General features: G+C 42.4%; 2 protein-coding genes across 6 annotated transcripts in view; both read left to right on the plus strand.

Moving 5' to 3' along the window:
* The first annotated feature begins 4,457 nt into the window (after positions 1-4,457).
* Positions 4,458-10,075, plus strand: FAM217B (family with sequence similarity 217 member B). Of its 3 annotated transcripts, none has more exons than XM_006024105.2 (5): positions 4,458-4,584; positions 4,821-4,971; positions 6,246-6,357; positions 6,465-6,550; positions 8,492-10,075. In XM_006024105.2, exons 2-5 carry the CDS (start codon positions 4,877-4,879, stop codon positions 9,681-9,683), a joined length of 1,485 nt encoding a protein of 494 aa, XP_006024167.2. In that variant the 5' UTR covers positions 4,458-4,584; positions 4,821-4,876; the 3' UTR covers positions 9,684-10,075. The 3 variants fall into 3 exon arrangements, with proteins under 3 accessions (XP_006024167.2, XP_025060498.1, XP_025060499.1); XM_025204713.1 differs by having other exon boundaries at positions 4,484-4,584; positions 4,868-4,971; XM_025204714.1 differs by having other exon boundaries at positions 4,545-4,584; positions 4,868-4,966.
* Positions 10,076-18,563: 8,488 nt separating this feature from the next.
* The window catches only part of CDH26 (cadherin 26), a 36,015-nt gene continuing 27,413 nt past the window's right edge, over positions 18,564-27,165 (plus strand). For all 3 annotated transcript variants that reach the window (XR_003094208.1, XR_003094209.1, XM_025204715.1), the window contains exons 1-3: positions 18,564-18,815; positions 21,421-21,486; positions 22,210-22,318. Coding sequence is in view for 1 of the 3 variants with exons in the window: in XM_025204715.1 (XP_025060500.1) it covers positions 22,265-22,318 (54 nt within the window). In the remaining 2 variants the exon portion in view is untranslated. The remainder of the gene's footprint in view (positions 18,816-21,420; positions 21,487-22,209; positions 22,319-27,165) is intronic.

Raw genomic sequence — 27,165 nt, forward strand, 5'->3', positions numbered from 1 at the left:
CGCGGCGCTTGACAGCGCGGCGCCCGTGACGTCACGCCGCCCGCGCCACCGACAAATCAGAGCCGCGGGCCTTTCTGCGCATGCTCCGAGTGCGGAGCGTGCGCACTGGGTGTCGCGAAGCCGCTGTCCTCGGGTTGCCCTCACTAGGCACCTGCAGTCTGCGGGATGGGTAGGGGGGAGGGGAAGGGAAAGGAGGAGGGAGGAGACAGGGCGAGGGCAGGAGTGTTCATTAGTAATCATCGGGGATCCTGCTTCTTTCAGAGAAAACCAGAGGATTTTAAAAAAATCAGTTTAAAAAAAAAATCCACAATTTTTGGTTAAAAAAAAAAAGGAACACCAAATCTACGTTTCCATGATTAAAATGAAATGCCGCCTATCTATCTATCTATCTATCTATCTATCTATGTAGATAGATAAATATATGATAGATATATATCTATAGAACTGTCTATAGATATAGATATATAGATACATAGATCTATCTATCTATCTATCTATGTAGATAGATAGATCTATGTATCTATATATCTATATAGATAGCTCTATAGATATATATCTATCATATATTTATCTATATATAGATAGATATATCTATATATCTATATCTATAGATAGCTCTAGAGATATATATCTATCATATTTATATATAGATATATCTATGTATCTATCTATGTAGATGGATATATCTATAGATAGATATATGTATCTATAGATCTATATAGATAGATCTATAGATACCTATAGATATATATCTATCATATATATCTATAGATATATAGTGGTATGCAACAATTTTTTCTTTCATTGCAAGCTTTCAGGCACAAATAAAGCTTGCGATTAAAGAATTGTTTTGGGTTTTTTTGCAAAAATCTTGTGTGTCTAATAAAAGAGATTGTCTCTACTACGAGTCCTGATTGCCTTTTGCTTTAGACCAATATAGCTACAACCTGGATACCTGACTATATAGTGGTGTTTCATTTTAGTCACTGGAAAATGTGGATTTTGGGTTCCTTTTTTTAAAACCAAAAATTGGGGATTGTTTTTTTTTCGCTAAGAGAAAGTCAGGATCCGTGGGAATCATTGACCCAAAGTCTATCATTACTAATGGATCACATTTATTAATAATCGCATCAATAGCAACTAATTATGTTCATTAATGGACTGCATCATGACATTGCCTAGCAGCACCCAGGTGAGGCCAGGGTGCCATGGGGTGAAGGCAATCGGGACTCGTGGTGGGGTCGTCCTCAAGGTACCTCAAGACAGTTGCACTAAAAGCAACTGTTCTCTATTCTTGAAGTACCTCGATGGCCACCTTACGTCTTCCACAAGTCCTGATTGCCTTCACTTCGTGGCATCCTGGCCCCACATGGGTGCTGCTAGGCAATGTCATGATGGAATCAATCAATTAGCATAATTAGTTGGTATTGATGAACATTGCGTGTCTCCCAAGGCTGGGGAGGCAGAGCAAGCTCCTGCAGGCAGCCGTGCAGCGATGTCAGCGGTGGAGGGTGGTGGGCGGGAAGGAGGGAGGGCCGAGTGGTGAAAAATAGAGGACATAAAGGCATCTGGTTTCATATCAATAGAGGATAGAAGATCAGAAAACCAGACTTTCCTCTAAAACTGGATGAATGGCCACCCTCGGTAGAGGTGATATCTTTTATTAGACCAACTAGATTTTTGCAAAAAAAATAAAAATAAAAATGGGGTGAAGAGCACAAGAACAAAAAGATGGTCCCTGCCCTCCAGGTTCCTCCTGCTACAATTTCAGAGCCATTGGCAGGCTTCCCTTTATGCCACTGCACAAGTGGAAAGGAAGGCTCAGCCTCAGCCCCACAGAGCAGGCAAGCCACGGGATGTACTTGATCCTCTATGTGCATGGAGATGCATCTCCAGTTCTGCTCACAAATGAAAATAAAAGAAACTGGGTTTCAGGAATCACAAAGTCAGCATGTTGCACTGATCGCATCCGTGACAAATCACAAGCAGTTAAGTGTGTGTCCATGCTACAGACAACGTTCTTTGGGTAGACTATTCGTTTCTTCCAATCGACTATTCATTCCACCCAGGAAGAGCACGCACCAACTACAGATGCTTCCTCAGCCTGACGAAGGGTATTTGTACCTGAAAGAGGGCTCAGAAGAACTCTTCCAACTATTTGAGTTGCTCTAATAAAAGATATCACATTTACCCAAATAATCTTGTCTGCCTATGTCCTTAGACCAACACGGCTGCAACCTACACATCCGTTCTACAGGTATTTTACTATGGGTATTAAAATGAAAGGTAGGCAAAGCACGTCATGCTCTTTGCCACCAGTACTTGTAGTCTAGGATTTAGATATGACATGAAAAGTGAGGGAGAAAACACCTGATACCGAAGCAGGTTAAATATAAATATTTTGATGACTCTGTGCACGGAAGCTACACAAGCAGAAACTATACACTTCTTATAGCTCACCTCTTACAGCCCTTTTGGGAAAAATGCATTTGGGAGGGACTTTAGGTCAAAATTCTTCCACAGTGGATGTGTCTACACATGCAAATGCTGCAGGGTGCATTTACTCTACAGTAAATTACTTTAGAGTAAACCCAGCCCGGGCAGGCATCTACACATGCAGGGATGAGGGAGCAGATCTTTTGCTCCTGGTAGCAGTCTGCTCCCTCCTGCCCCGGCCCTGCACCAGCCCCCTGCATCAGCCAGGAAGAGCCCTGGGCTTGCCCTGGGTGCTAGCCCAGAGGCTGGCGGGGAGCACGGGGCCAGGAGACTGCTAGGGCGGAGGTTGCCTGCTGCCTGTGTGGGCTCTGCCACCGGAGTCGAGGAGGGGACAAGGTCCCCCTGCCTCAGCAGCAGGGAGCTTCTGGCCCCAGCTCCCTGATCAGGGGCAGGGGACTTGGAAAGAGCTGCAGGGAAGGGGCAGGTCTCAGCCCCCTGCCCTGATCTGCCGATGGGGCAGGTAGCAGTGAGCCCATGGCTAGATGGGGAACCTGTGTCCCCTGCAGCTCTTTTCAAGCCCTGTACCTTGATCGCCTAAAAGGGGCATGGGGCTGGGACCTTCCTCTAACCAAGACAGCTCCCAGCTGGGAAGCCTGCAGGGAAGCAATCATGGAACTGGGCCCTGGTTTGCAATTACGGAGCTGCAGCTAGGAACAATCTCCCCAGCCCCTGCTCCACAATCACAATCAGGGAGCAGAGGCTGGAAGCTCCCTGCTGCTGGGGCACAGGGACATTGCTCCCTGTCCCTGTGAGCTCTCTGCTGTCAGGGCATGAAAGTCCGGGTGGGGACAATCTCCCACCTGCTGCTACCTGGCTGACTGGGAGCAAGTTTGCTCCCTGGTGGGCATCTACACATTCCTATGGTGCAGTACGTAATCGAGTAAATTTGCTACTTGTATTTACAGGTAGCAAATTTACTCACGATTTGAGCAAATTACTGTACTGTAAGCAGCTACACATGTAGACAGTGATGCTTACAGGGCAGCAATTTGGTCTAATCTCAAATAAATCATCCCATGTAGATGTGCCCAATGACTACTGATTCTTGATGCCTACCTTGAAGCTGATTTTTTGGAAGGTGGCTACTTAGCACTCTTCAAAATCTGACTCCTTGTAACGTGCTGGAAATTCAATGAGCGAGTCACCCACGTGACTAGCTGCTGACAAAAAATCTTGCCCTTGGTGACTGGGCAATTTCTTGACAGGCTCAGAGGTCAGCATAGAAGAAAGGGGCAGGAAAGTTGTGCCATAGGGGACTGAAGGGGTATGAAGGTTGCTATGTGGGGAGGCCACAGACAGTGTGAAGCATATCGGAAAAATGAGAGAGACTAGTTACGGGCATTATAGGTGCATCCATTAAGGAGTGTGACCTAACGGGGAAACGAACATCCAGTTACCATTGCAATGCCAGCAGGGATGCCAGTATTCGAGGAGAGTCCCCAGGTGGTGGATCTGCTTAGGATTACAGTTTTTGAAGGAGAGGCAAAAACTGAGCTGTATACAGTGTCAAAATTTGCCAGCGGGTACAAAAATGCTCCGAGAATTGATTTTTTAATAAAACATCAGCCTACAGGGACAGACCTGTGGGGGCACGGTCATCTGCTCTCATTATAAGCAGAGCACATCCCCAAGGGTATGACCACGGGACTCAGCTCCATTTAATGTACCAAATTTTGCATAAGGGAAAAATGAAGCAAAGCAAGGGGGAGTGTGCTGCAAAGTAAAAAAAAAAAAAATTGCTCTTCTCCCATTGCTGGAAAACACAACCCCATGCCTTTACAACCAACGCTTTACTGGCGTGTTTGTGAACAGTGCCAAGACACGAATGTGACGGGATAATACTAGTCCAGCCTCCCCTTATCCCGAGTATGCTAGTCAGGAGTGACGGACAGGCTGAGCCTGATGACTGCAGCAGCAGCAGGGCTTCCTGCAGAAAAGTGTGCGTATCTCACTGCTGTCCTTGGCCCACAATGCTTTGCAGCATTAATGGCCAACCTATTCCCCAGGGAGGGGGAGCATTGCTGCCGGTGCTGCTCTGCTCTCCATTCAGTACCTCTGGTGATGACAGCTCAACAAGGATCAGCAATAGTAAGATGAATAATGCAGCTGGCTCTTAAGCCAATGATGGGGGAGGGGGAACCGGTTGGCAGGACTATTTGGTAGATGATTGTGTTTCTCTTACTGCTAAAAACAGATTAAATCATACCGGGGGGGGGAGAAGTGGGGTGCATGGTGTCTGTTTACTGCATCCACAGGATGTGGTGATCCTTCTCCCAGAAATGCTCTGTCTTGTACGCACACAAACCGGGAATCCTTTGTTTAAGATTACGTAAGATGATGCAAAAATAAAAGGTGCAAATACTCTTTAAAGGGAGTAATAATGGGACCGGGAATTCAAGATTACTCCTTATTACTGCACAGAGGGACACAGAAAAAGGAGAACCAAACCCATGAACCCCACAAAGGAATGGTAATGTAAGGAAATTATTATTTTCTCTTTCTTTAGTTAGGGCAGTCTTAAATTAATGTAAATTAGTAGGTAACTGTTTTGTGTGTTTAAGTGCCCTAGCCAGCTTATCATTTGCTTCTTTTACCTTTTCTTTTTTTTTTTTTTTTTTTTTGGCCCCAACAACACAGGTGATCAGACAGTGTATGGGCAGGTCACAAAGTTATTCAGGTCGTTGCTTTAATACTGAAGGGACCGGGACTCGCTTTTATTAATCTATAAGCCATTAAAAATAAAAGAGTATTTTCCAACAAATAAAACAAGGAAGAACAGCAAAAAAACCCACCAAAAGAGAAAAAAAAAAAGACTTAAAAGATAAATGAATCCAAGGTACTGATAGACAAGTGCATCTGACTGCAGTTCATCTGAAAATAGACTTGCAGGATACAGTTTGCTTTCTGTTGTTTTAAGGTGACGTCTTAAAGTGCTGCCTCTTAAAATTAGGTATGCTGTTTCTTGTGTGCTGTGCAAACACACTTTCCCTAAATCCTAGCTAAGCTGCTGTTTTTAATGGTATATTGGTTTATGCCTGCAGAGAGAGTTAATTTGATTTATTTTTGGGTGAGGCAATATCCCCCAATTTATAATTTCAAATTGTCTAAATTTGTAGTGCATAATGCATATCATTACTTTTGAATGCATGTGAGGTTTCTGCTACTGATAAGGGCACCAACCCATGATATATAAAACTGTGGCTTTTGCTTTTTATGCTGCCGTTGTGACACAGCTACTATAAATATCATAACAAACTGCAGAGTCCCTGCCAAGTTCTGCTTACAACCCTCCTAAAAATAATCCTTTAAGGGTCAGTGGGACTACGCACATGTGAAAGGTCAGCAGGATTTGCCTTGCTATACTGTTATTGTTGTATGTTTTTATTTCCATAGTGCCTAATCCCAGACAGGACCCACTGTGTTAGGCTCTGTACAAAGGAATATAATACTGATAATCACTAATATTTGCAGATTGCTTTGAGAGCCTCTGATTTCAGTGCATTACTCAAAGTGCAAAAGTATTACTAATGTATGATCTATTTTTGTGCTAAACACTTACGCACTGTGTAAATTAGAAGTAACCACTAAATAGTTGATGCAATATGCCCTTTGAGTCTTACATGTTCTTAGATTAAAGCATAATTACAACCAACACAAGTTGACCTGCCTTGCAAACTTGTACTTCATTGATGCTGTTACTATCAAGTATATCGTTATTTGAAAGAAATATCCTGTTTAACCCTTGCTAGTTCCAATGGTGGAAAGGGCCATGCAAGTACCAAAGGACTAAAGAAACAAATCCCCCATGTGAAACCTTTTCCCAGCAGACTAGGAAAGACTGTTTCAAATGGCACCGAAAAGGTAAATCACTCAAATTCTTTGTGCATTTACAAAGTAGGCTAAATTTTTTTATTTAATGTTTTTCTTTACTGCAATGATAGGTTCACATATTTGCTTATGATTTCTAGGGTTCCCATCACACCCAGGGTGATGATCAACCACATTTTCTTTGCAAGGAAAGAAATAGGCTAGATGAGGATCATCAGAAAAACAGGTGAAGTTTCTTATATTGTCCTCAACTCATTTCCATAGATCTTTTTGTAATGCCTTTGGCATCAAAGGGGCCATGAGTTCATCTTTCACATTCATACTCACATATTAGACATGCAAATTTAACTTACCAAAATGGAAGCTTATTATCCACCTCAAAAGGCTTCCATTAAAAAACAGATCCAGGAGGAAGAAATAAGGAAAATCATAAGGTAATTGATGGTACAGTCCCTGAAGAATCAAAATAGGACATTTTTGTGGCAAGAGGTGGGTTTTCAGAGAGTTGTTGCAGGGGAGAGGTGGAGAGTACTTGGTATCTGGAACAAACCCATTTCACTGTGGAGCTGTGTAAAGACTTGACAATGGAGACTCAGTGAGAAAACAGAGAAGGATTGGGTAGATGCTTTTTGATACGTGAAAACCTTGCAGTTGAACAGAATGAGGCGCTCAGGCCTGCAGCATGAACAATATGAAGACCCAACATATTTTTCAGAGCTTGTTACAACTTCATCTGGAAAGTGAGACGTAGGGATTTTTATGTAGTCTCCCTGGAAAAGAAAATCTGTTTTGCATATTGGTCATACGCTCAGGGTTACACCAAGTCTATTTTTATTGCGGGGTCTTGACCCTGGCCACTGCAGCTTCTCATCCATAGTCAGGGTGTCGTTTGTAGCCTCCTTTGGGCTTTTGACTGTTTACATCTGTTGTTGACCAAATATTCCACCAGTTAATTTTAGGTTAGCCTGGAGATTAGACAGCTGGTTGTGTTTAAAAGGGCAACACTTCCCAACAGGGACCACATGGCATTATTTCCAGTTTCAAGACTGGTATCTTCTGACTCATGACAACTGGGGGCAAATACTTGCTCTGTAATGATGACCGATGAACACGTGCACTCATTTAGAACTAATGTTTTTGTTTTTAATAGTAAGCATTTAATGGCTCAGGGAGTTAGATTTTCAGCTGATATAATTCAACATAATTAAACTAAAGTCAGAGAGTTAACATCGATATATACCAGTTGTTGGCCCAGAGAACCTAGCTGTTTCATTTCTCGTATCACAGATATGAGAAATGAAATATCTCATATCTCAAATGTCTTTTCTTGTAAGGGTCAGCCACTACCTTCAAGCCAAACTGAATTTAATACACTCTGCACTTCATATAAAATACATATTATAACCAGGGATCCTGGTTTTCTCTGATTTAAAAAAGTCCCCAATTTTTGGATTAAAAAAAGTAACCCCAAATTCACATTTTTCAGAGATTAAAATGAAACACTTCATTTTAATAAAGGGGAAAATGTGGATTTGGGGTTACTTGTTTTTAAACGAAAAATTGGGAATTTTTTTTCAATCAGAGAAAACCAGGATCACTGATTATAACTAATGCATATTTAAGGGCCCCACCCAGGACACAGGGCTGTAGGTAATCTGGGCACCTGTGCATGTGCCTGACGCCTGCTTTGACTCATTCTAATTAGATCAGGGTCAATTAACTGAGTCTGCTGGAACATGCTAATTAGCATGCTCCAGGAGCCTCAGCATCACCTGTACTCAGTGTCCCTATGTTTCAAAATAGCAGTGGGGACACTTTAATTAAAGTTTGTTGAATGAGCTTTAGTTAAAGCACCCCCGCCACTGTTTTGAAGTGTGGGATGATGAATAGACAAGATGCTTTAGGCACTCTAATTAAAGCACCCCCCTCCCCCAGATCAGGTGTAAAGACACGCTCTGATTTCGGCCAGCTTATATTTATCTCTCTTATAAAGGTTTTCATGTACAGACATATATATATATATTGCTCTTATCTTTCATTTCCTGTCTTCTACTCATGTAAGATGGCAGCTCCTATAAACTCTGGGAGAATCAAGCCCTGGTGAAGCCGGGAGCCCTAAGGAGACCAACTATTTTTATAGTAAATTGTCTTTTTCTTTCTGATATAGAGCGATGGGTGCTGGTGCATTGCTGTACAGAGTACAGGGGCTGAGGAAGAACCTCCCAGAAAAAAAGGAGAAGGAGTCTGTGCTTCAGAGGATCCCTTCCAGCTTGAAGTGCAGTTCACAGGGTGGTGGCAACAGGGCAGAAGATGCACTGATGCAAAGTTTTTATAGCAATAAAAGAAGACAGTGCAAAAGCAATCTTGAAGAGTGCATTGCTGAAGCTCTTCCCTGCACTTCTAAATATCCAGGGGCTTCTGTGAATGAGATGTTTCTTGATTTTGAAGCAGTGCAAATCATTAAAGAGGATGCCGATGAGGACAGCGCCAGTGACCTTTCTGACTCAGAAAGAATTCCCATTCCCCCATCTCCGTGCACGCCACCAGCACTCAACCTCCGAGCTGAAGAAATCGACCCCGTCTGCTTGGAACACCACTCTGAAGCAGAGTTTAAAGAATCCAAGTATTATTACCCGGATTTCCTCCCACACCCTTTCAACTCTTGGGACCTGAAGCAGTTGGCAGTGTTTGTGAATACAGAGGGGAAATCCGAATCTCCACCCTGCCCAGCAGGATTTCTGGAGAAATACATTGATCGGCTTTTGCAGCTGGAGTGGCTGCAGATGCAAACCGTGCAGAACGAGAAAGGAAAGGCGGCCAAAGCTAGGCCTCACACTGCTCCTGCTATCGCTCGGGCCCTAAAAAGCCCTGCTAAAGGCAAAGCTGTGCATAGCCCTTTGCCTAACAAGCAGCTAACTCCCCAAGAAAATGTTGCAAAGCTCCACACCACTCATTCAGGTCCCAGGAGAGATTTACACTGTGAAGAAAACAGCCAGTTAGATGCATATCCGAATCACTTGAAAGTTGCGGAGGTGCTGGGTGGCTCATTGCCTTTTCAGAGGCAAACCTGTGAAATGAGGAGCGAGGCAAAAAAGAGGCCAACCACCAAGCAACAACTTCTTAATATGAAGCCTTGTGAGAGCAGCTCTAAGATTCAGGGCATTGGTAACATTAGACCCCCCAAGCAACCTTCCGCCTTCCCTAGTTCAGCGGCCCCTACCAAGGGCCTAAAAACATACTCGTGTACAAATCCGAAGAAGAATGGTCACGCGAATAATTACGTTCCTTCCAAAAAAACAACAGGGGAAAGAAAGCTAAAAACAAATGGCACAAAGCAAGCATCGTATATATTTAAATAATGACGAACAGTTGATTAGTGAATTAGCACTGCTGTGCTGATGGCTGGACAGTCGTGTTCTCCTCCGGAGGGGAATGGTTTTTTTTCATAGAAAAATCTTGAGGAAACTTGTTCTTACTCCATGCTTCTGAAGTCAATATTGCACATTAAATATATTTGATCTTAAACCAGCAGGGCCAACAGGGATTTTTCCTCCCTGAAGGCAAGTGTCTTCCATTGGTTCCTTCTTCAAAGGATTCACAGTTGCTAACTTAGGATGACTCTAGCTAAGGAAAAAGTTTAGTAAAAAAAGTCTGGTTTCTCCTCCCAGTTGCACCACTGTAACTTCATCAACTGCTGTGGAGTTGCTCCCACTTATGCGGATGTGTGCAAGAAGAGAATTGGACCCGTATTTTCTCCCTTAAGCAGATGCATAATGTATACACTGTATTATGAGACAGATTTGCTTTTCTTTGTGGCGCAAAAGGGCTTTGTTACTTTTTATATAATAGAGCAGACTATACAAGACCATTCTCTCTCTGATTCTTGAGGGAGAAGTATGAAATTGGACCCTTGTCAGGGGAACAGAGGGTGGAAGAGCAGGGAATTAGGCAGAGAAAGTTTTGAAGTCATCTTCTGTGCCGCTGGTGAAAGTCATACAGTTCCTATAGGACCAATATTTTCTCTAGTGGTAACCAGCCAAGATATGAACTTACTATTTTTATATGCTATGCTTACCTTCATTGTATTTGTGGATTGCTTTTCTTGAAGTTTTTTTTTGCAGGTGTTGATGGCTTATGTTATTCAGAAGAGGTGACCTAATTTTCCTACTCCCTTTGGACTGGAGTCCCAATCCTGCATGATCCAATACATTCTCAGCTTCTTGTGATGGAAACTGGAATTGAAGTTACTGGGTGGCCCCAGCCAACAGCAGTTTTAGGAAAAGAAAAAACAGATTTGCTTCCTTTTTTAGTAATGGATATACTTTTCCAGAAATCCAGTAATGGATTTGTTGTGACATGACAACCAGGCTTGAATGCAATCATCATCTCTTGCAAGTGACATAACTGCATTCAAGCAACGTCTGCAAATAAAATTGTCTTTAAATTTGGGAAGGAAAATTGATCTCAGTAAGATAATTTTACTATTTCCCAGGGCTGGGAATGAATTAAATTGCCAGTAATCTAAGCTCTAAAACTGGCTATACACATGCTCCTTGATGTTCTAATTAGAATGCATCAGCGCAGACTCAATCAAGTCTGCTGCACTTTCTAATGAGAACACTTCAATGTCGCTGCAGCATCAGGTGTATTAAACCCCTGCATTTTTTAAAATGGCTGAGGGGTGCTTTATTCAATGAGGTTTAGATAAAGCATCCCATGGCCATCTTTAAATGTGGGGACTTAATACACATGATGCTGCAGCATTTTAATTAGAGTGGCTTTCCAGGAAACGCTCTAAAATGCCTCCCCCCCTTGCCCCTGAGCATGCATATAGACACTTTTTGGTTTGAAAAACTTCCATCAGAGCTTAAAAATGAAGTGTGTGTGTCATGAACTGGCAACCCTGGAAAATGAAGCTGACTCCATACAGCTTCCTGAGCATGGTGGTTCAGTTCCTACCTCACTCTTCAGTGTGGCCAAGTGAGATTATTTTCCTTGTGGTTCCTTATAGCATTTTTGCCCCTAAATACAATTTTGCTGGTTTTGGGGTTTTTTTGGCTAAAACAGATCGGTCAGTGTCCAGATGAACCAGTAGATTTTGTTTTGCGTAACGTTTCTCTGGTTGGACTGAGACGCTTGCTTTGTCATTTCTCCTTCCATATCCAAAACAGCCCAGTTAAATGGGTGGGGAAAACTTAAGGCTCTCAAAAATGGCAGCTAGAATGACCTCCCAGCCTTACTGTTTAGACCTCCACCCCATAATTTATACCCTAGGCCTTTCTTCATGTTACTGGGACACATTCTGAGAAGCCTGACTTCTATGTTACTTTTTGATTACAATTTCCTCTTTCTTTCTGTAGAAATTCTTTCTAAATGACAACTTCTATAACCTTCTGATCAGTGCCAAATTGCATGTGAAGAACTGAATGAAAAGTAAGACAAAACAAAGGGTCCCATGATTTGATACGTCATAGTGTTTTTTTCAAGAGTGTTGTGTTCCCATTCAAAAAATAGACCTTTGGGGATGGATTTGCACGGTGTGTTCTGTTCAAGCACTGATATACTTTGGTATAAAAGCAGTGCATTTTTATTTGTTCATATGCATTTCTACCTACGTTCCACAGCACTTTCTGGTCGATCTAGTTTGGGTTCCAGTATTAGAGGTTGATCAAATTACTCCATGTGGGTAGAGTTCCCAGAGCCTGCTGCAGAAAGTAGCTTGTTAGCCAAGATTGGAGAGTGTCTCTTGACCTCTTTGTTTCTGGCGAAGTGGAATTCTGTGAGAAACAGGAAGATAGGAGAGATCGGCATCATGAGGATGAAAAACCTGATGTAACTCCAAGTCATCTGAATGACACAGACTGATAGCAGCTAAACTGGCCCACATTTATTTTGAAGATTGTCGGTCTGTGCTTTATAGCAAATAGTTACTTAGCAGTTATTAAATCTCTTCTCAGTTTCCTGCCCCTGTGAACCATGTCAGTAAGATGAAGTCTGAGTCATTTCAGGTGCTTTCCACCTATCGGGGTTTAAATGGAGAAGTGGTGAGTATAAAAAAGAAAGTTATGTATATATTTGTTAAACTTGCTGTGTGACTCCTTGCAGTTCCTTATAGCATCTCCTCTGTCATTGTACACTACCTAACTCTCAATAACAAAACCTTTTATATGTCATTTAGATGTTGTCTGTTAACAGTTATAAAACACTGCAAAGTCAAACTGAAAAGTAAATATTCTCAGGAATGATTGTAATTCTTTTTCCAGTCAATTCTAGATCAAAGTAAATCTGTGTGATAGGAATATTGAGGAAAAACATTTTAATTCAAGATGTAATTACAATGATATTATAAACCTGCTGTTGTTGCATGTACATTATACTGTTCAGTTAAGGTGAAGTTCAACCCACTGTGCTCAAAGATCAGATGATCTAGATTTATTGAAGGCATCTGGGATCTCTGGGAGAAGAAATTCAACTACCCAGACTACCAATAATTAGCAGCACATCCCTGGTAGCTGCTATTTCATGTTTTTGCAGATCAGGCCTAGAGTCTAGTTTTTTTAGCTGAAAGGGCCTTGAGTGAATCTTATTCTGAGAACTTAGTCCTGCAGACCTTCCTCACTTGAGTATTCCTTACTCCTAGGAGTAACCCCTGGGAAATCAGAGGATTGCTCTTGTTGGTATTGATTGCTTGCATGAGCAGGGTATGCAGGATCAGGTCCATAATCATAAGCATATTGCATAATTTAAAATTAAATTAGAAATGGCAATATAATTCAATTGTGTTTTTAGTCTTGAATATCACTTGACATGAGATTTTTCTTTGAAAAGTAACCATATAAACTGCCCCTTGTTAACAATACACATATATCAGGAATGCAAACTCATACACATTTTTGCATGATCTGATGACATCTCTTTGAAGTAAATTTCCTATTAAAGTGTCCTTAGGCTTCAGCATTGAGAAAAAAACAACCATGGCATTTTAATATGTCTCAGAAATCTTTCAGGCTACTTTTAGATAGAGCTGGGCAGATTACCTTTAGAAGGTGTTCTTCACAAACCTAAGGGGCTAGAAAGTTTTGTTTTTAATTGAAGCTTGTAGTCTGCAGAACCTGAATGTGTCATGGAAGCCAAATAAAAATATCAACCGAGCAAAGCTGTTGATGCTACTGGTGTAAATCCTAATGTTAGCCGGACACTTGACCTCTAATTTTGGCTAAACAGACCATTCTGGTTTCCTGCTATTTCTGTCTCAGTCTCCTCTTTCCACTTGTGGAAACAGAACTGTGATGATAGTACCAGCCAACAGTTCTTACAATTTTTCCTTTTTATTCTTAATGCCAATAGGCTTTAGACTTCATCCAGCAGAGTTTACTTGAAGTTAGAATAAAATCCATTTTTGTCAACCCGGTCTACCTCCATGGTGGCTTGTACACATGCTGTGTCTACACATGGATATGTAATAATTTATGCACCGGATTAAGGGATACGCTTTATTCAACTTGTATGTATTTTCCAGGCTTCTCGTTCAGTGATCCAGTCCTAAGAAACATATGCAAATTGAGCAGAAAAGTTGTTATTTAACTGAATGCATTGTGTTTGGGTTTTAAATCGTTCCTGTGGTGTATGGGGGGGTGTTTCTTTTTCTTTTGCCGCTAGGTTTAATTATAAAGGCAAGAACACTTATCATATTTCCTTGTGCAGATAATCTTAGAATTCAAGGATTTTTTTGAAGGTTCAAATTGCTGTGGATATTTTCAGTGGTGGTTTGGTATGTTTAATTTAAGGTTCTTTAGCTCTTTATTGCCTACTACAATGAATGCTCTCAGGTTGCACTGTAACTAAAGGGACAGATTCTGCTTCAGTTACATTGGTATAAACTTAGAATTCCTCCATTTTTTCAGTGGAGTTCACACAAGTTAAAAAAAAAATCACAAAATGTTGAATAATGCTGAAACATATAACCAGGTTGATTTTTTGTTTGCATGCCTGTGTTTTTTTCTGCATTGTCCACAATTCCAGACAAAGGGGAGAGAGGGGACCAATGAAGTCAAAGCTGGACCACAGTATATAAGGGTCCATTTTTGCCCTTCGTCCAGAAAGTCCAGATCCCAATCCCCCCAAAATTCAGCTCATCCTGGGTTTGGAAGCACTATACTGTATGCCATAGGTTACATCACATGCAGCTGAATAGAGGTCATTAGTGGCAGCACACAGGCATTAGTACAGAGCCTGGAGATTATCCTCAAAGGAGGGAGAAAGGATGATACTGTGGGGCTAAGGAAGAGGAATTTTGTGATTGACAGTGGAACTCATAAGACTGTAAAGTTGCCCCAAAATTTGGGAGCCCCTGCCCTAGCTCACCACTGATAGCAATCACTTGTAGCTCTATAACCTACATCTAGTATTAGCCATCTGGTTTGGGATCCTTTAAATATGAGTGCCTCCTGCAAAGCATTGAGAGCCCACTGCTCTTGCTGGCTTCAATGAGAGCCAATGCTTGCCATCTCATCATATTGACTCCAAGGTCAAAGGGCAACTGCATAAGAGCAGGAAAGAAAATACAATAATCATTCAGACATGAACACCTCAAGAAGCCATGGTAGGGCCTAACTATACCCCGAGGATCACCTCCTTTTGTGAACAGAGCACGTTGGACAGCTTTACATGAGAGCATCTCATGCTCTTTCCAGGAGCTAACACACATCATGCAGTTTAAATCCTCCCTGTTCCCTGTTTCCACCACATTCAGCATGAAACTCAAAACCATGTGCAGTGGGGTTGGATAATATCACCCCCTCTCTCCCCTTTTTTTCCCTCTTTGCCCTTTGTCTAAACTATTTTTCATTGAGGGAAGAGGGCTAACGTGGTGCAGGTGGTACTGCTTTTAGAATCCATAGGTTTTCTCTGGATTTAACTTTTCTTGTGACCAGTTCAACCCCCCAGCATGAATTGAAGCAACACAAACAGAATAGCCATAAAATATACCCTTGAATAACCTGGGTGTTTCTGCCAACTGAACTTCATACGTCTTTAATGATGCCTTAAACGTACCCTCGCATGCTCTCTTCGTATAGTAGAGTCATTGCTGTTTGAGGCAATTTCCATCTCGAGCCTGTTGTTTAAAAGATCGTGTACTACATTTAGAACATTTTGATGGATTTTTTTCCTGAAAGGTTTGTACTATTCTGTGGACAGTACATTTGTGTGATTCTAGTTAAAATATGTCCTTTGCAAACATGGTTTAATGGCTTGATTTTCAAAGGTGCTGAACGCAAGCAACTCTCATCAATAACAGTGGGATTCCTGGGTGTCTGCTCCCTCTGGCACCTGGGTTATGACTGCAGTATATCAGAAAAAAACTGTGTATTAGTAACTCGCAGCTTTGCTTTCCATGTTCATTAATACTGCAGTATTTCTGTGTTCTGTATCATTTATCTTATGTTATATGGTGCTTTGGGGAAGTAATTTCAATTCAAAGTGATTTTGCTAATCCAATATACACAATCTATTCATTTAAATAAATGGTGAGACTTCCTGTTTGGGAAACATTTTGATCTGGTCGTTTCTTTAATCAGCCACAAGGTGGGGATGTCAAGTTCTCTTATACAATTACGCTGCTTCTCAGCAGGGCAAAGTAGCTCGCATTGAATTCCTGTGCTGCTCCTGCTAGCTTAAATAATGCTACCCTGTGATGTGTCTACATGTGCTATTAATGCGGTATAGGCTTACTGTACAGTAAAATACTGCACAGTAAGCCTTCCCCAGGAGCATGTCTACACATGCACCCTGTTGGGAGCAACTCTGCTCCCAAAGGGAGCAGCCTGGTACAGGGCTGCTCCTGCCCTTTTCTGTCCCCCTGAAGCAGCCAGCTCCAGGCTCCCCTGGGGTACTAGCCTGGGGGCTGGCAGGGGGCACATGGCCAAGTCCTGATGTGCACCGTGCCAGGAGAGCTCTGCCAGCTGCAGTGGCAGGTGTCTCCTGACCCCATGCACATCGGTAGGAATCCTGATATGCATGAGATGGGAGACAATTGCCGCTGGTCCCATGCACATTGGGACACACTGCCAGCAAGCCCCGTGCCCAGCAGGGCTTCCCCACCTAGCAGAGGGCTTGCTGGCAGCTGCCCCAGGAGTAGACTAATCCACTGCACAGATTAGTCTACTGTACAGTAAAGCATCTCCTATAGACGTACCCTGTGAGAAGGCTACAAACAGTAGGAAGAGATGGTTTCAGCATAATGACTATAAGCTGATGGAACAACTGTGACCAACAGACTTTGCATTCTCTGTGACATCTTCCGAGGTGCTTAGGTTTTGAACCTGAAAATAAATTAGATGAGAATTTGCAGGTAGACATCTGCAAACCTGAGATTTAGAAAGTCACTCTCTACTGTTGCTGCTGTGTAAAGCACAATTGTTTTACTTTCCAACCAGTTCAAGCATAGTTTAAGAGTTTTGCCCAGGCTCTAATTCAATTACTGGGAGGAAAAGAAAGACAGAAATTATAACAAAAACCTAAATTGACGGGACCTGATTCTGTTCTCACATCACTTCACACATGTGGAGCAACAGTAATATCTCTCGTTTTACTCCTGATTTACAACAGCATAATTAAAAGTAGAATTGGATCCTGCATGTGTCCCATTCCCTGGTATTTTCATTTATGAGTGCCTCAGTTGCTTTGAGGAAGGTTGCTCATACAATGTGCAGGGTTCACTTTAGATAGGAAAATATGTTTTCCTCTTTTTTTTAGAACAACGTATCATCTCCTTTCCTGATTTGTATGCCATTAAAGCTGTCAGTGCTTTCCCAACATGAAATGACAACAGTGAGCTCATGCAGTGGAAGCAGAGCAAGACAGATTTTGTATTGAGATGCAGAACTCATTACTATGAAAACTAAGGCAAGTATATGCTGATGGCTGCCCAACATCTCAGCTTGCCAAGGAGAGGATGAACTGGAGGTGAGGGACCCCAAAAGAAGACAGCATAGAAAGATCTGAATACAAATAAAGTGGAATGAATGTCTTGAATACAAATACTGGATGAAACCTGGTGAGGTTATGGTGCATACAGCACTACAGAAGTCACGACAGGGTCAGCGAGGTGCAACAAATGCAAAAGTCAGCAGAAAATTGATTGTTCTGTAACTGAAAGCTCATGACTTGGTATTTTGGATGTTAACCATCTGCAGGGATAAAAGTGAAAAATACCAGACTTATGAGAGTTTAAGAGACATGGGGTCTTAACTGGGTTCTCCTTTTTTATGACATTGGAGAAAACAATTGTCATTACACTGGAGATGACAAGTGGACAAGTGACAATATCTTCTTAGGAAACAAAGTGATGCACTAAGATCTTCTTTTACTACTGCCTCAGTGTTTTATCTACACAGTACATCATTTGCAGCATCATGGCAAGTAATGTTGATTTTTTTAAAGTCTTGTTCATTCATTTAATTGCTAACTAACAAACAGAGAAATCCAGGCTTTACCAGGATTGTCGAAGAAATGCTGCTCCCAATTGAATCTGATGCTGCTTTCAGTGGAAGTAAGATCACACAAAGAAATTCATAGGACTTGGGTCAAATTCTGATCCCACTTGCACCCAAGTTAATTAATTGGCTAGTTAATTGATTAGTTCATCCACTTAACACCCAGGCATAACTGGAAGTGAAAGGTTCCCCAAAGTGATCAGTTTTCTGCTGAATAGATAAGAAAGCACTGACTCTATTTCAAATCTGTGTAACCTGGCTGGACTCATTTGAGTCCCGTTTTTTGTTTTTAGGGTTCTTTTGTTGTTCTCCCGCCCTGGCGGGGGGTCGGGCTAGAAGATCTATTAGGTCCCTTCTGACCCTAAAACTATGAAACTATGAAACTGGCAGGGGCCACCATGGTATTTATGCAAAATACCTCTATTTGGCTATTCAGCAATGGACTATTTGTCTGTCTTGTAATTTTAACTTCGGACAGAGGAAACACTCTTTTATGAGATTTCCTTGGCGCACCAGAGGTTGGCCCAATGTAAAGTAGATGCATTGACCATTATTCCAGGGATACACATGCATTTCCTATGTTTACCCATTTTTTTCATTAATATTGCAGTGTTTCTCCATTCACCGCCAAGACAGTACTCCTTAAACAGGTTTGTCATAATACAATATTTCACTCAAGTGTAACACGCTAATACTGAAACTTTTACTACCCTCCATGTTCACAGCAAGCGCAGAGCTGTGGCTGCAATGCTATTGATCTTGTCACAAAAGAAAGAGAAAGATAAACAGAACATTTCAGCAGAACTGTGACTCTTGCAAGTCAGGACAAGCGCATGTGACCTGGATTTTCCGCAGAACTGTGACTCTTGCAAGTCAGGACAAGCGCATATGACCTGGATTAATAGTTAAGTGCTAATTCTTCAGAAGACCTGAAAATGCAGTTTAGGGATTAATTACGTGTTTGGAGACAGATAAATATATTTAAGCATGTCAGAGGTGAATATTTTATGACAATTGTTATGTTTTTATTGTTTCCTGGAACAGTCTCTACCAAGTGCCCCTTAACTACCAACACTGATAATGTGCCAGCTAAACACTAACTGAATTAATGACCACTGCAAGGTTTCTGAGTGGGATTTCCATTAGGTGATCTTTCCATCTTAACTTAAACATGACCTGTGCCTATTGACTCTTACCTTCCATTATTACAGAATGGCAGTCTGGTCCTGCTCCTTGCTTTGCACAACTAACAGAGCTCACAGTTCTTTCTGCCAAAGTCCTTTAATTATTTACACAAAAGGTTATTATTAAACAATGTAAAACCTACTAAGAAGAAGCTGAAATCAATATTCACCTCAAGGAAATGGTTGTGCTATTTTGTTGCAACAACTATCAGTTATGCATTGTCCTACATACTCTTTCATCAGAAAGAGCAAAGAAATGTCTTCATTGTTGAAACTGGGAACAGCTTTTGCCCTATTGTTATTGCAGTTAACAAGGTAAGAGGTTTTACTTGACATCAGCAGACTAGAGGAGAGATGAATATCCAGAAATTTTAATTTACTTCTGAAGTGATGAGCAACAGCTTTCATAGGGCTCACTGCATGCAGCCGGTCAAGTTTCTAACCAAATAGGTGATTGGCATGTCTCATGTCAGGACTTCTGACACCCAGAGAGCAAACCACAGACAAGTAACAACTCCATCTTCTGCAAAGAGGTTGTGTGTTTCTCATCTCATAAGGATAATCACAATGCAAATGCATATAAAGAGGGGGAGCTGCCTACAGCTAGGCAAGACAAAATGCTAAGCACAGGGGCATGTGAACTCCTACCTGTCTCTGGAGTTTTAGGGTCAGGGCACCTACCTACACTCAGGATCCATGGCCTGGATCCCACTGCTGACAGTGGGCACTTCCATGTGTCTGAGAAGTAAATAGGGCTCACCCCTTTTAAAATATGGTTTTTATGGAATGGCTTAGTGGTTAGATGACTTGCTCCAGAAATGAAAGACCTGCGTGATGTTATCCTTTCAGCCTAAGGAGATTCAAGTCCCTGTCACTCACAGTCCAGAAGAGTGCCTTAGCCACCAGACTATGAACTAATCCCGGTACGGCCACTCCCTTTCCACGCTTGCTGAGACATTGTGCAGTAAAGCATTCAAGAATCACAGGGTCACGTTGCGAGTGGTTAGGGCATTCAACTGTGACTGGGCAGTCATGTGTTCTCTCCCTGTTATCAGGGCTGGTTTTGTATTTAATGGTAAGCAGTTAGTATTATACTTCCACTCAACACACATGTCAATAATAATTCTGAGAACAGGAACAGGAACCCAGGACTCCCTGGCCTAGTGAATCCTGCATGCTTTGGTGCACGGTGGTTCAGGCTGAATATAAGGGGTAAAGGACGCCTCAGCTCAGAATTGTTAACATCCCAATGGTTACAGCATACTTTTGGGGCAGGAGTGCTGAATCAGGCTGAGGTGGGTTAATGACCCAAAGGCTGCTATTTCCTGGGTGAGTGCTCTAGTTGCTAGGCAGACAAACCAAATAAGTGGAGACATGGTCCATCAAAGCTCTTCTCATCTGACAGTTCTTGATCACAGTCATAGAAGAGTAAGGTTGGAAGGGACCTCAGGAGGTCATCTAGTTCAACCGCCTGCTCACGGCAGGATCATCCCACACTAAACCATCCCAGTCTAGTATTTGTCTAACCTGCGCTTAAAAACTTCCAGGGAGGAAGATTCCACAACCTCTCTGTCCAGTCTGTTTTGATGCTTAACCAACCACCCTTATAGTAAGAAGACTAACATCCAACCTAAATTTTCCCTGTTGCAATTTGAGTCCGAGTCCTGGGATTCTCCCAGTCCTGGATTCAGCGGCCCCAAAATGTGTTATCAACTTTGATATATCTACATGACTCACCCACCTTCATTTCACTGTTTCCCTGTCCCTGAAAACAAATTAAGCCCACTGATTAATACAAAAAGGAGTGGAAGGAAACTTTTCACATTTTACACAGAAATAGTGATGTTTCCTCATGTTGTCTACAGCATTGAAAGTGCATCTTTTCATTTACCAAAGTGTGCCATGTTCTTCACACTATTCACAATTCATATAGTCTTTGATGAGACTTTTCTTCATTTTGTTTCCCCTTTGTGGTTTCATTGAACTAATTCACTGTTGTGTTGGTTGCTGGGATGACTGAGCTTCACTGAACAAGTCTCAATTGTTGTTTATGCTTTCTTTGTGACAGTTCCAAGGTTGAATGCAACACTTCTGCGGAGCAGAGTTTGAGACAGGTTTTTACTTAGAACCATATATGCAATACACTTTTGGCATCAAACCATGTTTATCTGGCTTTTAATAAGCACATGCAGAGTGATTTAGAAATTATCAGATTTCCAAGTAACTCACCAGTGTAAACTGCATATTTCCTTTATCTATGTAAAAACCATAAAACTTGTAATAAAGCAAACAAACACTTGTTTTGTTTCAAATGAAATGAGAGATGCCACTAACAAGGTCCAAAAGCTGAGTGTTGTTTTTATTCATTTTCCATAAATAGTATCTCAGCCATTGCCCATTTTTTTCCTATGTTGTAGGAACTCTGGCAAGCTAGAAATGACTGCTTCCTTCTTGGAACAGCTCTAATGACTGCGGAGCCATAGGTAACTAATTAGTGAAAAACTATACACCTGGCATATGTTATTGTGTACACTTTACAGAACAATCCACTTTCAATATGAGAAATTGGCACAAGCCCAGCTTTTGTTCCCTAGGTCAGGATCAGGAGGGATCTCAACAGGTACAAATCTCCCATCTTCTGATGGGGAAGTGGATGAGAAGCTCACCACTTTTATGGCACTATTCCTCCCATCAGTTTGTATCTCAGAGGCCTTTTAATAGAATTTGATCTCCCCAATAGCAGAGAGCTGGGACAGCGGGTCCTGGACTGAGAGAAGAAGGGAGCCCCTCACAGGCAGCCTCGCAGACATTCTTTGGAAGATATTATCTAACAATTTTTTTGCAAAATTCCTCCCATTGCCAAAGGAAGTCCCCCTTAATACAATTTCCCTGAAGCCAAATGGTTGTAAAGCTCTTTAGTAAGACTTTTTTTCATCTTACAGAACAGGGATTGGAAGGACTGCCACTAGCCAGCAGCAGGCTATAATACTGAATACACAAATTTATTTCAAATAAATAAAAAAGCCCAGCTACCAGACTTTTCTCAGCTGCACTGTTCAGATGGCCTTATGGCTCCTTGAGTTTATGGACTTCATTACCTTGGACTTTATGCAGGGAACACAAGCGGTGCAGCTGCTCGTTGCATCTGAGCTGAGAGCACCTGATTTCTTTTATCTCATGGGATTTTTTTCCATTCATTTTGGCAGGTTGAATTTTCTGCTAGTGAAAGCCTGGGTATCAATTCCCATGTCTGAATAGAATATGAACAGCCACACAAGTTCCATTTTCATCAGAGGGCAAGCCTGGAGGAAGAAGGTAAAGTACATGACAAGGCTTTGGGGAAAGAGCCTGACCCAGTTGGCTAATGTTAAACAAGTACAGGCATAGGTTTCACATCAGAGAACTAACATACATCAGAGAAGTTAATATAACAAGACATGCATAGGCATGAGGCACTGTAAAGATGAGGCTATCACCATCATGCCTACTTCAAGGGACAAGAAAGGAGTATATAAAGATTCCTTAGAATGGCCAGATTTTGGTTTTTTTGGAAAAAAATTTGTGTTCCAGGTCAAATTAGCCAAATCAATTCTGAATCCTTTTGATTGAGCAAAACTCAATCGTTCAAACACTATATATGGTGCTACCACCGGCAAGTATCCTCCACCCCAGACTTTTCAGCCTGTGGCTTCAGATAGTCCCAGATCCAATGACAGGTGCCCAAGCCTGGAGACTTGGAGTTCGGACACCCCTGAGTCTCACTAGCCCTTAACCAAAGGCCACAGGAGCAAGGTAGGGAGGAGTCCCCCATTTCCATAAAGGAGGTGCGATGCTGAGATTGTCCCATTGGAAGCTGCCCGGTGGGAAGGGAGTTACAAGACTCTCGTAGGTCGCCCTGTCCACAGTGCACTGGACAGGGGCGCACCCTCCGCTACACAATGCCATTCAAATCCATCTCGGTTCCAGTAACAGATTGATTTTGTTAGAAAATGTTAATGTTTACAGTTATAAAGTTCAAAGCATAAAGAAATAGAAAGGACCTGAACGAGGGGCTACATAGTAGAGGATAGAGGTAGGGAGGGGAGCGCAACTAAGTTACATATAAAACATGCAGCCAATTAAGCCTGGGTTGGGGGGTGGGGGTGTGGTGTGGTGTGGTGGGGAAGGGGGGACCGCAATGCTTTACAGAGTCAGGAGTATGCTGTAGCTCCTGCACGATGATGCCGCATTTGGGTTTGGAGGTGGTTTACAGAGAGTGCACGCTCAGCCACGGGTAGCAGGATGTGGGATACAATTGTGGGGGTTGGGAAGGGTCCAGGGTAGGTGAGGATGTTCAGAGAACTACCGTGATCTTCACCCACAGATACACCACATTGCTCCACACGTGTTTCCTCCCAAACCAACCGCAGTGTGGTTGTAGTCACATGGCAATGCATGCACTAACTAGCCCTGTCATTCGGCAGTGAGAGAAAGCCTATCTGCAACTCCCCACAAACATATTCAGCAGTTGAAACATATTTGAGGGAACTGCTGTCAGGCATGGTACATTTTCAGTGAAGACACAACTTATGTTACCCATAGATGCCTCCAAATAGGCTATTGGCTCAATTCTTTTGCAGTAGAAAGGTCAAAACTGAAGACTAAAGCCATATGTTATCACAGTGGGAGACTTTAGCGTTGTCAAGTGGCTTAGGGAGGCCCGGAGCACAACTCACCTGTTGACATTGCCAAATAGCTTTCAGCAAACACAACACCCCACCTCAGCGTGTGAAAAGAGATTGTTTCCCCCCATTCAAGATATTATTTGCCAACTGAATTCCAGTGTCGGAGAGAGTTGGCAATTGCAGACACTCTCTACTGCATCTAATGAAAGTACAACGGAGCAAAGTCCAGGGTGATCTAATACCAGATGTCAACTCCTGTAAAATCCTAAGGAGAACTAAAGAAGCTTCTGAAAATGGACTGTGTATTTAACACAGTTTACTGTAAAATTTAGATAGTTATCAGCCTTTTGCATATGCATTAGTTGATCACATATTAATAAGCTGAAAAGGTTACCTGGGCTGTATGAATTAACTAAATGGCTACCTAGACCACCCTATGAATATATTAAGCCAATGAAAGGATAATAACAGTCAATAATTAAACCCAGATAGGCCCTAACATAAAGTCTTGCATTTCTTGTAAGACTGAAAGGAGAGACACTCTCTGAATTAGAAAAATGGCACATTCAGCTGCCATCTTTAAACTGCAATGATACTCCTGTCTTAGCACCCTCCTATTTTAGCTCGTTCTCATCCTTCAGGCAATGAAACAGCAGCAAGAAGAAAACCCACCATGAGCAATAGCCTGAATACAGCTTCAAGGAAAAGTAGCTCTCCAGGATAGCACCGCTTCTGCAAAATAGTATCACCTAAATTTCAACATCAAAGCCAAGAAAAGGTTGGCCAAAGCATTACCCAAAAATGAGAATATGCAGATTCTAAGATGTTGAAAGTGCAAAGCAGTTTCTCCTGCTAAACCCCAACATGGTCTTACCTATTTGTTCTTGGATAGATGTACATCAATCTTGTTAAACAGGAGAAATTAAAAAAAAAAAGCAGAGAAAGATTTAAATATAAAACGATAGCATCAACTAACCTTCCTATCACTGGCTACTGATAAAAGAAGTCACATATATGAAGATATCATTAGTCATGGAAATATTTGTTCAACTTAAGTATTAATTAACTATTAGCCAGTCTCAGTCAGATTCCTGAATTTAAAATACATTCTTTAATATTCATTAGTTTTAGGACTTTGTTATAATTGCTCACCATAGGCTTACTCATGATAAATGAAAAAGGACTCTTCTATACTTATATGAACTTCCTTTTTTTGTCTCTAAATTCTTTTTGTTATAGATGGTACACTAAAGAGGGCTCACTCCTCATTTAAAAATAACAGATTTTGTTATTAACTTATCTCAGGGAAGTCAAGTGGCCAGTTCTCCAAAATAGAAACTCTATTAAGTTTTGTATTTTGTTTCTAATTCCTTTTAAAAATACTTCTAGTTAACAATTTGGTTGGGTTCTCTGCCATGCCAAAGAGGCAACATGGGACAGATGACTGAAAGGACAGTTAAGATTTACCCTGCTGTTTCTTGTTTCTCTGGAATATACATTTTAGTAATTAAAAAATAATGACTTGATGTTCAATGCCTTAACTCTAATTTCTAATTGAGAGAGTGCAGAGAAAAAAAATAAGTTAGAATGAACATGAAGGTCATTCAGGGACTGAAAACTCTAAGAAAAGGGTGGACATTTATGCCGTTCTTGGGTGACATTGATGGAGCTGTCAAGGCTTGCCGCATATGCCAGAAATAGAGACCAAGTCATCAGAACAACCCCTGTTGCTGACACAGGAAAAAATCCCTCCTTGGAGCAAAGTAGGCATAGATTTCTTTGCAATGATTAGAAAAAAAGTTATGTACGTCTTGACTATTATTCTCAGTTCCCTGAAATTGGTTTACTAGAAGATACTCCAACTAATTGGGGTGATTGTGAAAGTCATATCTATTTTTCCTAGACATAGCGTACCTGACATAGTAATGTCTGACAGCCGGCTAGTGTAGAGGGCATGAGTTCAAGAGGGCATGAGTTCAAGATGCTTTAAGTGACGTTTGATTTCAGACTTGCAAAAAAGCGGTAGAAAATAAAGTGCATACTCCAGAAATCCAGGGAGGGCAGACTCTGACTCTGCATTCAGCCCCGTAAACAGACACATGGTTGTCACGCCAGATGAAGACAGGTGAGCCATGGGACATAGCACTGCCATAATAAATGGACTTGCCACCTTCTGCACAGAGCTGTCTTGAGGAGGCTTACAAGTTCAAGTGACCATCCAAGCCACTTCACAGATTATTTGAATATTCTTGGTTATTTTAGGCTGCTGGTTATAAGTGTTTCAGTTCTGCATTCTGCAAATGCTGACTGTTCGCTGGCACCGCTGCTAGCCATAGCTGGGAAAGGAGATGTGGTAACCACACTTCTAAAGAGCTATATACATTACTCAGGCAGGCATAGCCCAGACACTGAAAGCGGGTATCTGTCAAGCAACCTGGCGGTATTTACCTGGCAGGGGAGGTATCATAGTATTAGTCCAGGGCGTTTCCTGCTGTGATCCCCTTCTTCCTGACCTCTAAATGACTATGTGTAGTAGAGGGTGGAGACCTCTGTCCTTGCACTGCAGGCAGGCCCCCCTAGGAGAGAGCTCAGCTTCACACCGATTTTATGGAGATGGGGGATTTTCCCCTAACTTGCTCTTTCAGACTGTTGGTTAAGGGCAAATGACATGCAGCATCCAAACCCCAAGACCTCCAAACTTGGTCCTGCACGTAGGCTGCCTGCCACAGCTTTGGAAGTATCTGAAGCTTCAGGCTGAAAGGTGTGGGAAAGAGGAGACTTGCCGGTGGTAGTGCCACATGGATTTGAACAATTGAGGTCAGCTCAGTCGATAGGATTTGGAACCGATTTGGCTAATTTATCCTGGAATACAACATTCAAACAAAAAGTACCACTACCATGGACAGGAGTCCCCTGTGGTTCAGTGGTAGAATCCTTGTCTACCAGACAGGAGACCTGGGTTAATTCCCAGACACTTATACAACTACAGCCAAACATCTGGACTCAGTCTGGTCTTCGGACTCTGTCTCAGTGGCCTAAAGGGAGGATGGAAAGTCTGTGCCGCCTCCGCTCCTCCAAAACATTCCTGCCCAGGCATGTGCATCGAAGGTCTGCGTGACCCTCATGCATACACCACGATCCAGGAGGATCAGTGGTTGCCACCACCATGGACAGGCTGTCCAGAGGTAACATTTGCTTCCCTAGCACCTCAGGTTTGGATGCAATAAAGCCAGTGGTCAAGAACAAAGCCAGTGGCTGGAGAAGGTGAAGGGAGACCCCAGCCTTTACCGTGGCTCAGGGGAGACTGGAGGGGAGCCCAGGGCCAGGTTGGGTGCAAGGAGCCAGGCTCGTGCCTCGCGCCGGTGGGCGAGCAAGGACCGGGGCCGCCGCACGTCCTCCCCGGGGACAGCGCGGGCTGGCGTGCAAGGACCGAGGCCGGGCGGGGCGGCGGCGGTGCGGGGGCAGGTGCAGGGGCAGGGGCAGGGGCAGGGTTGTGGT

Source organism: Alligator sinensis, unplaced genomic scaffold, assembly GCF_000455745.1.
Source record: "Alligator sinensis unplaced genomic scaffold, ASM45574v1 scaffold970_1, whole genome shotgun sequence".
Lineage (NCBI taxonomy): Eukaryota > Metazoa > Chordata > Crocodylia > Alligatoridae > Alligator > Alligator sinensis.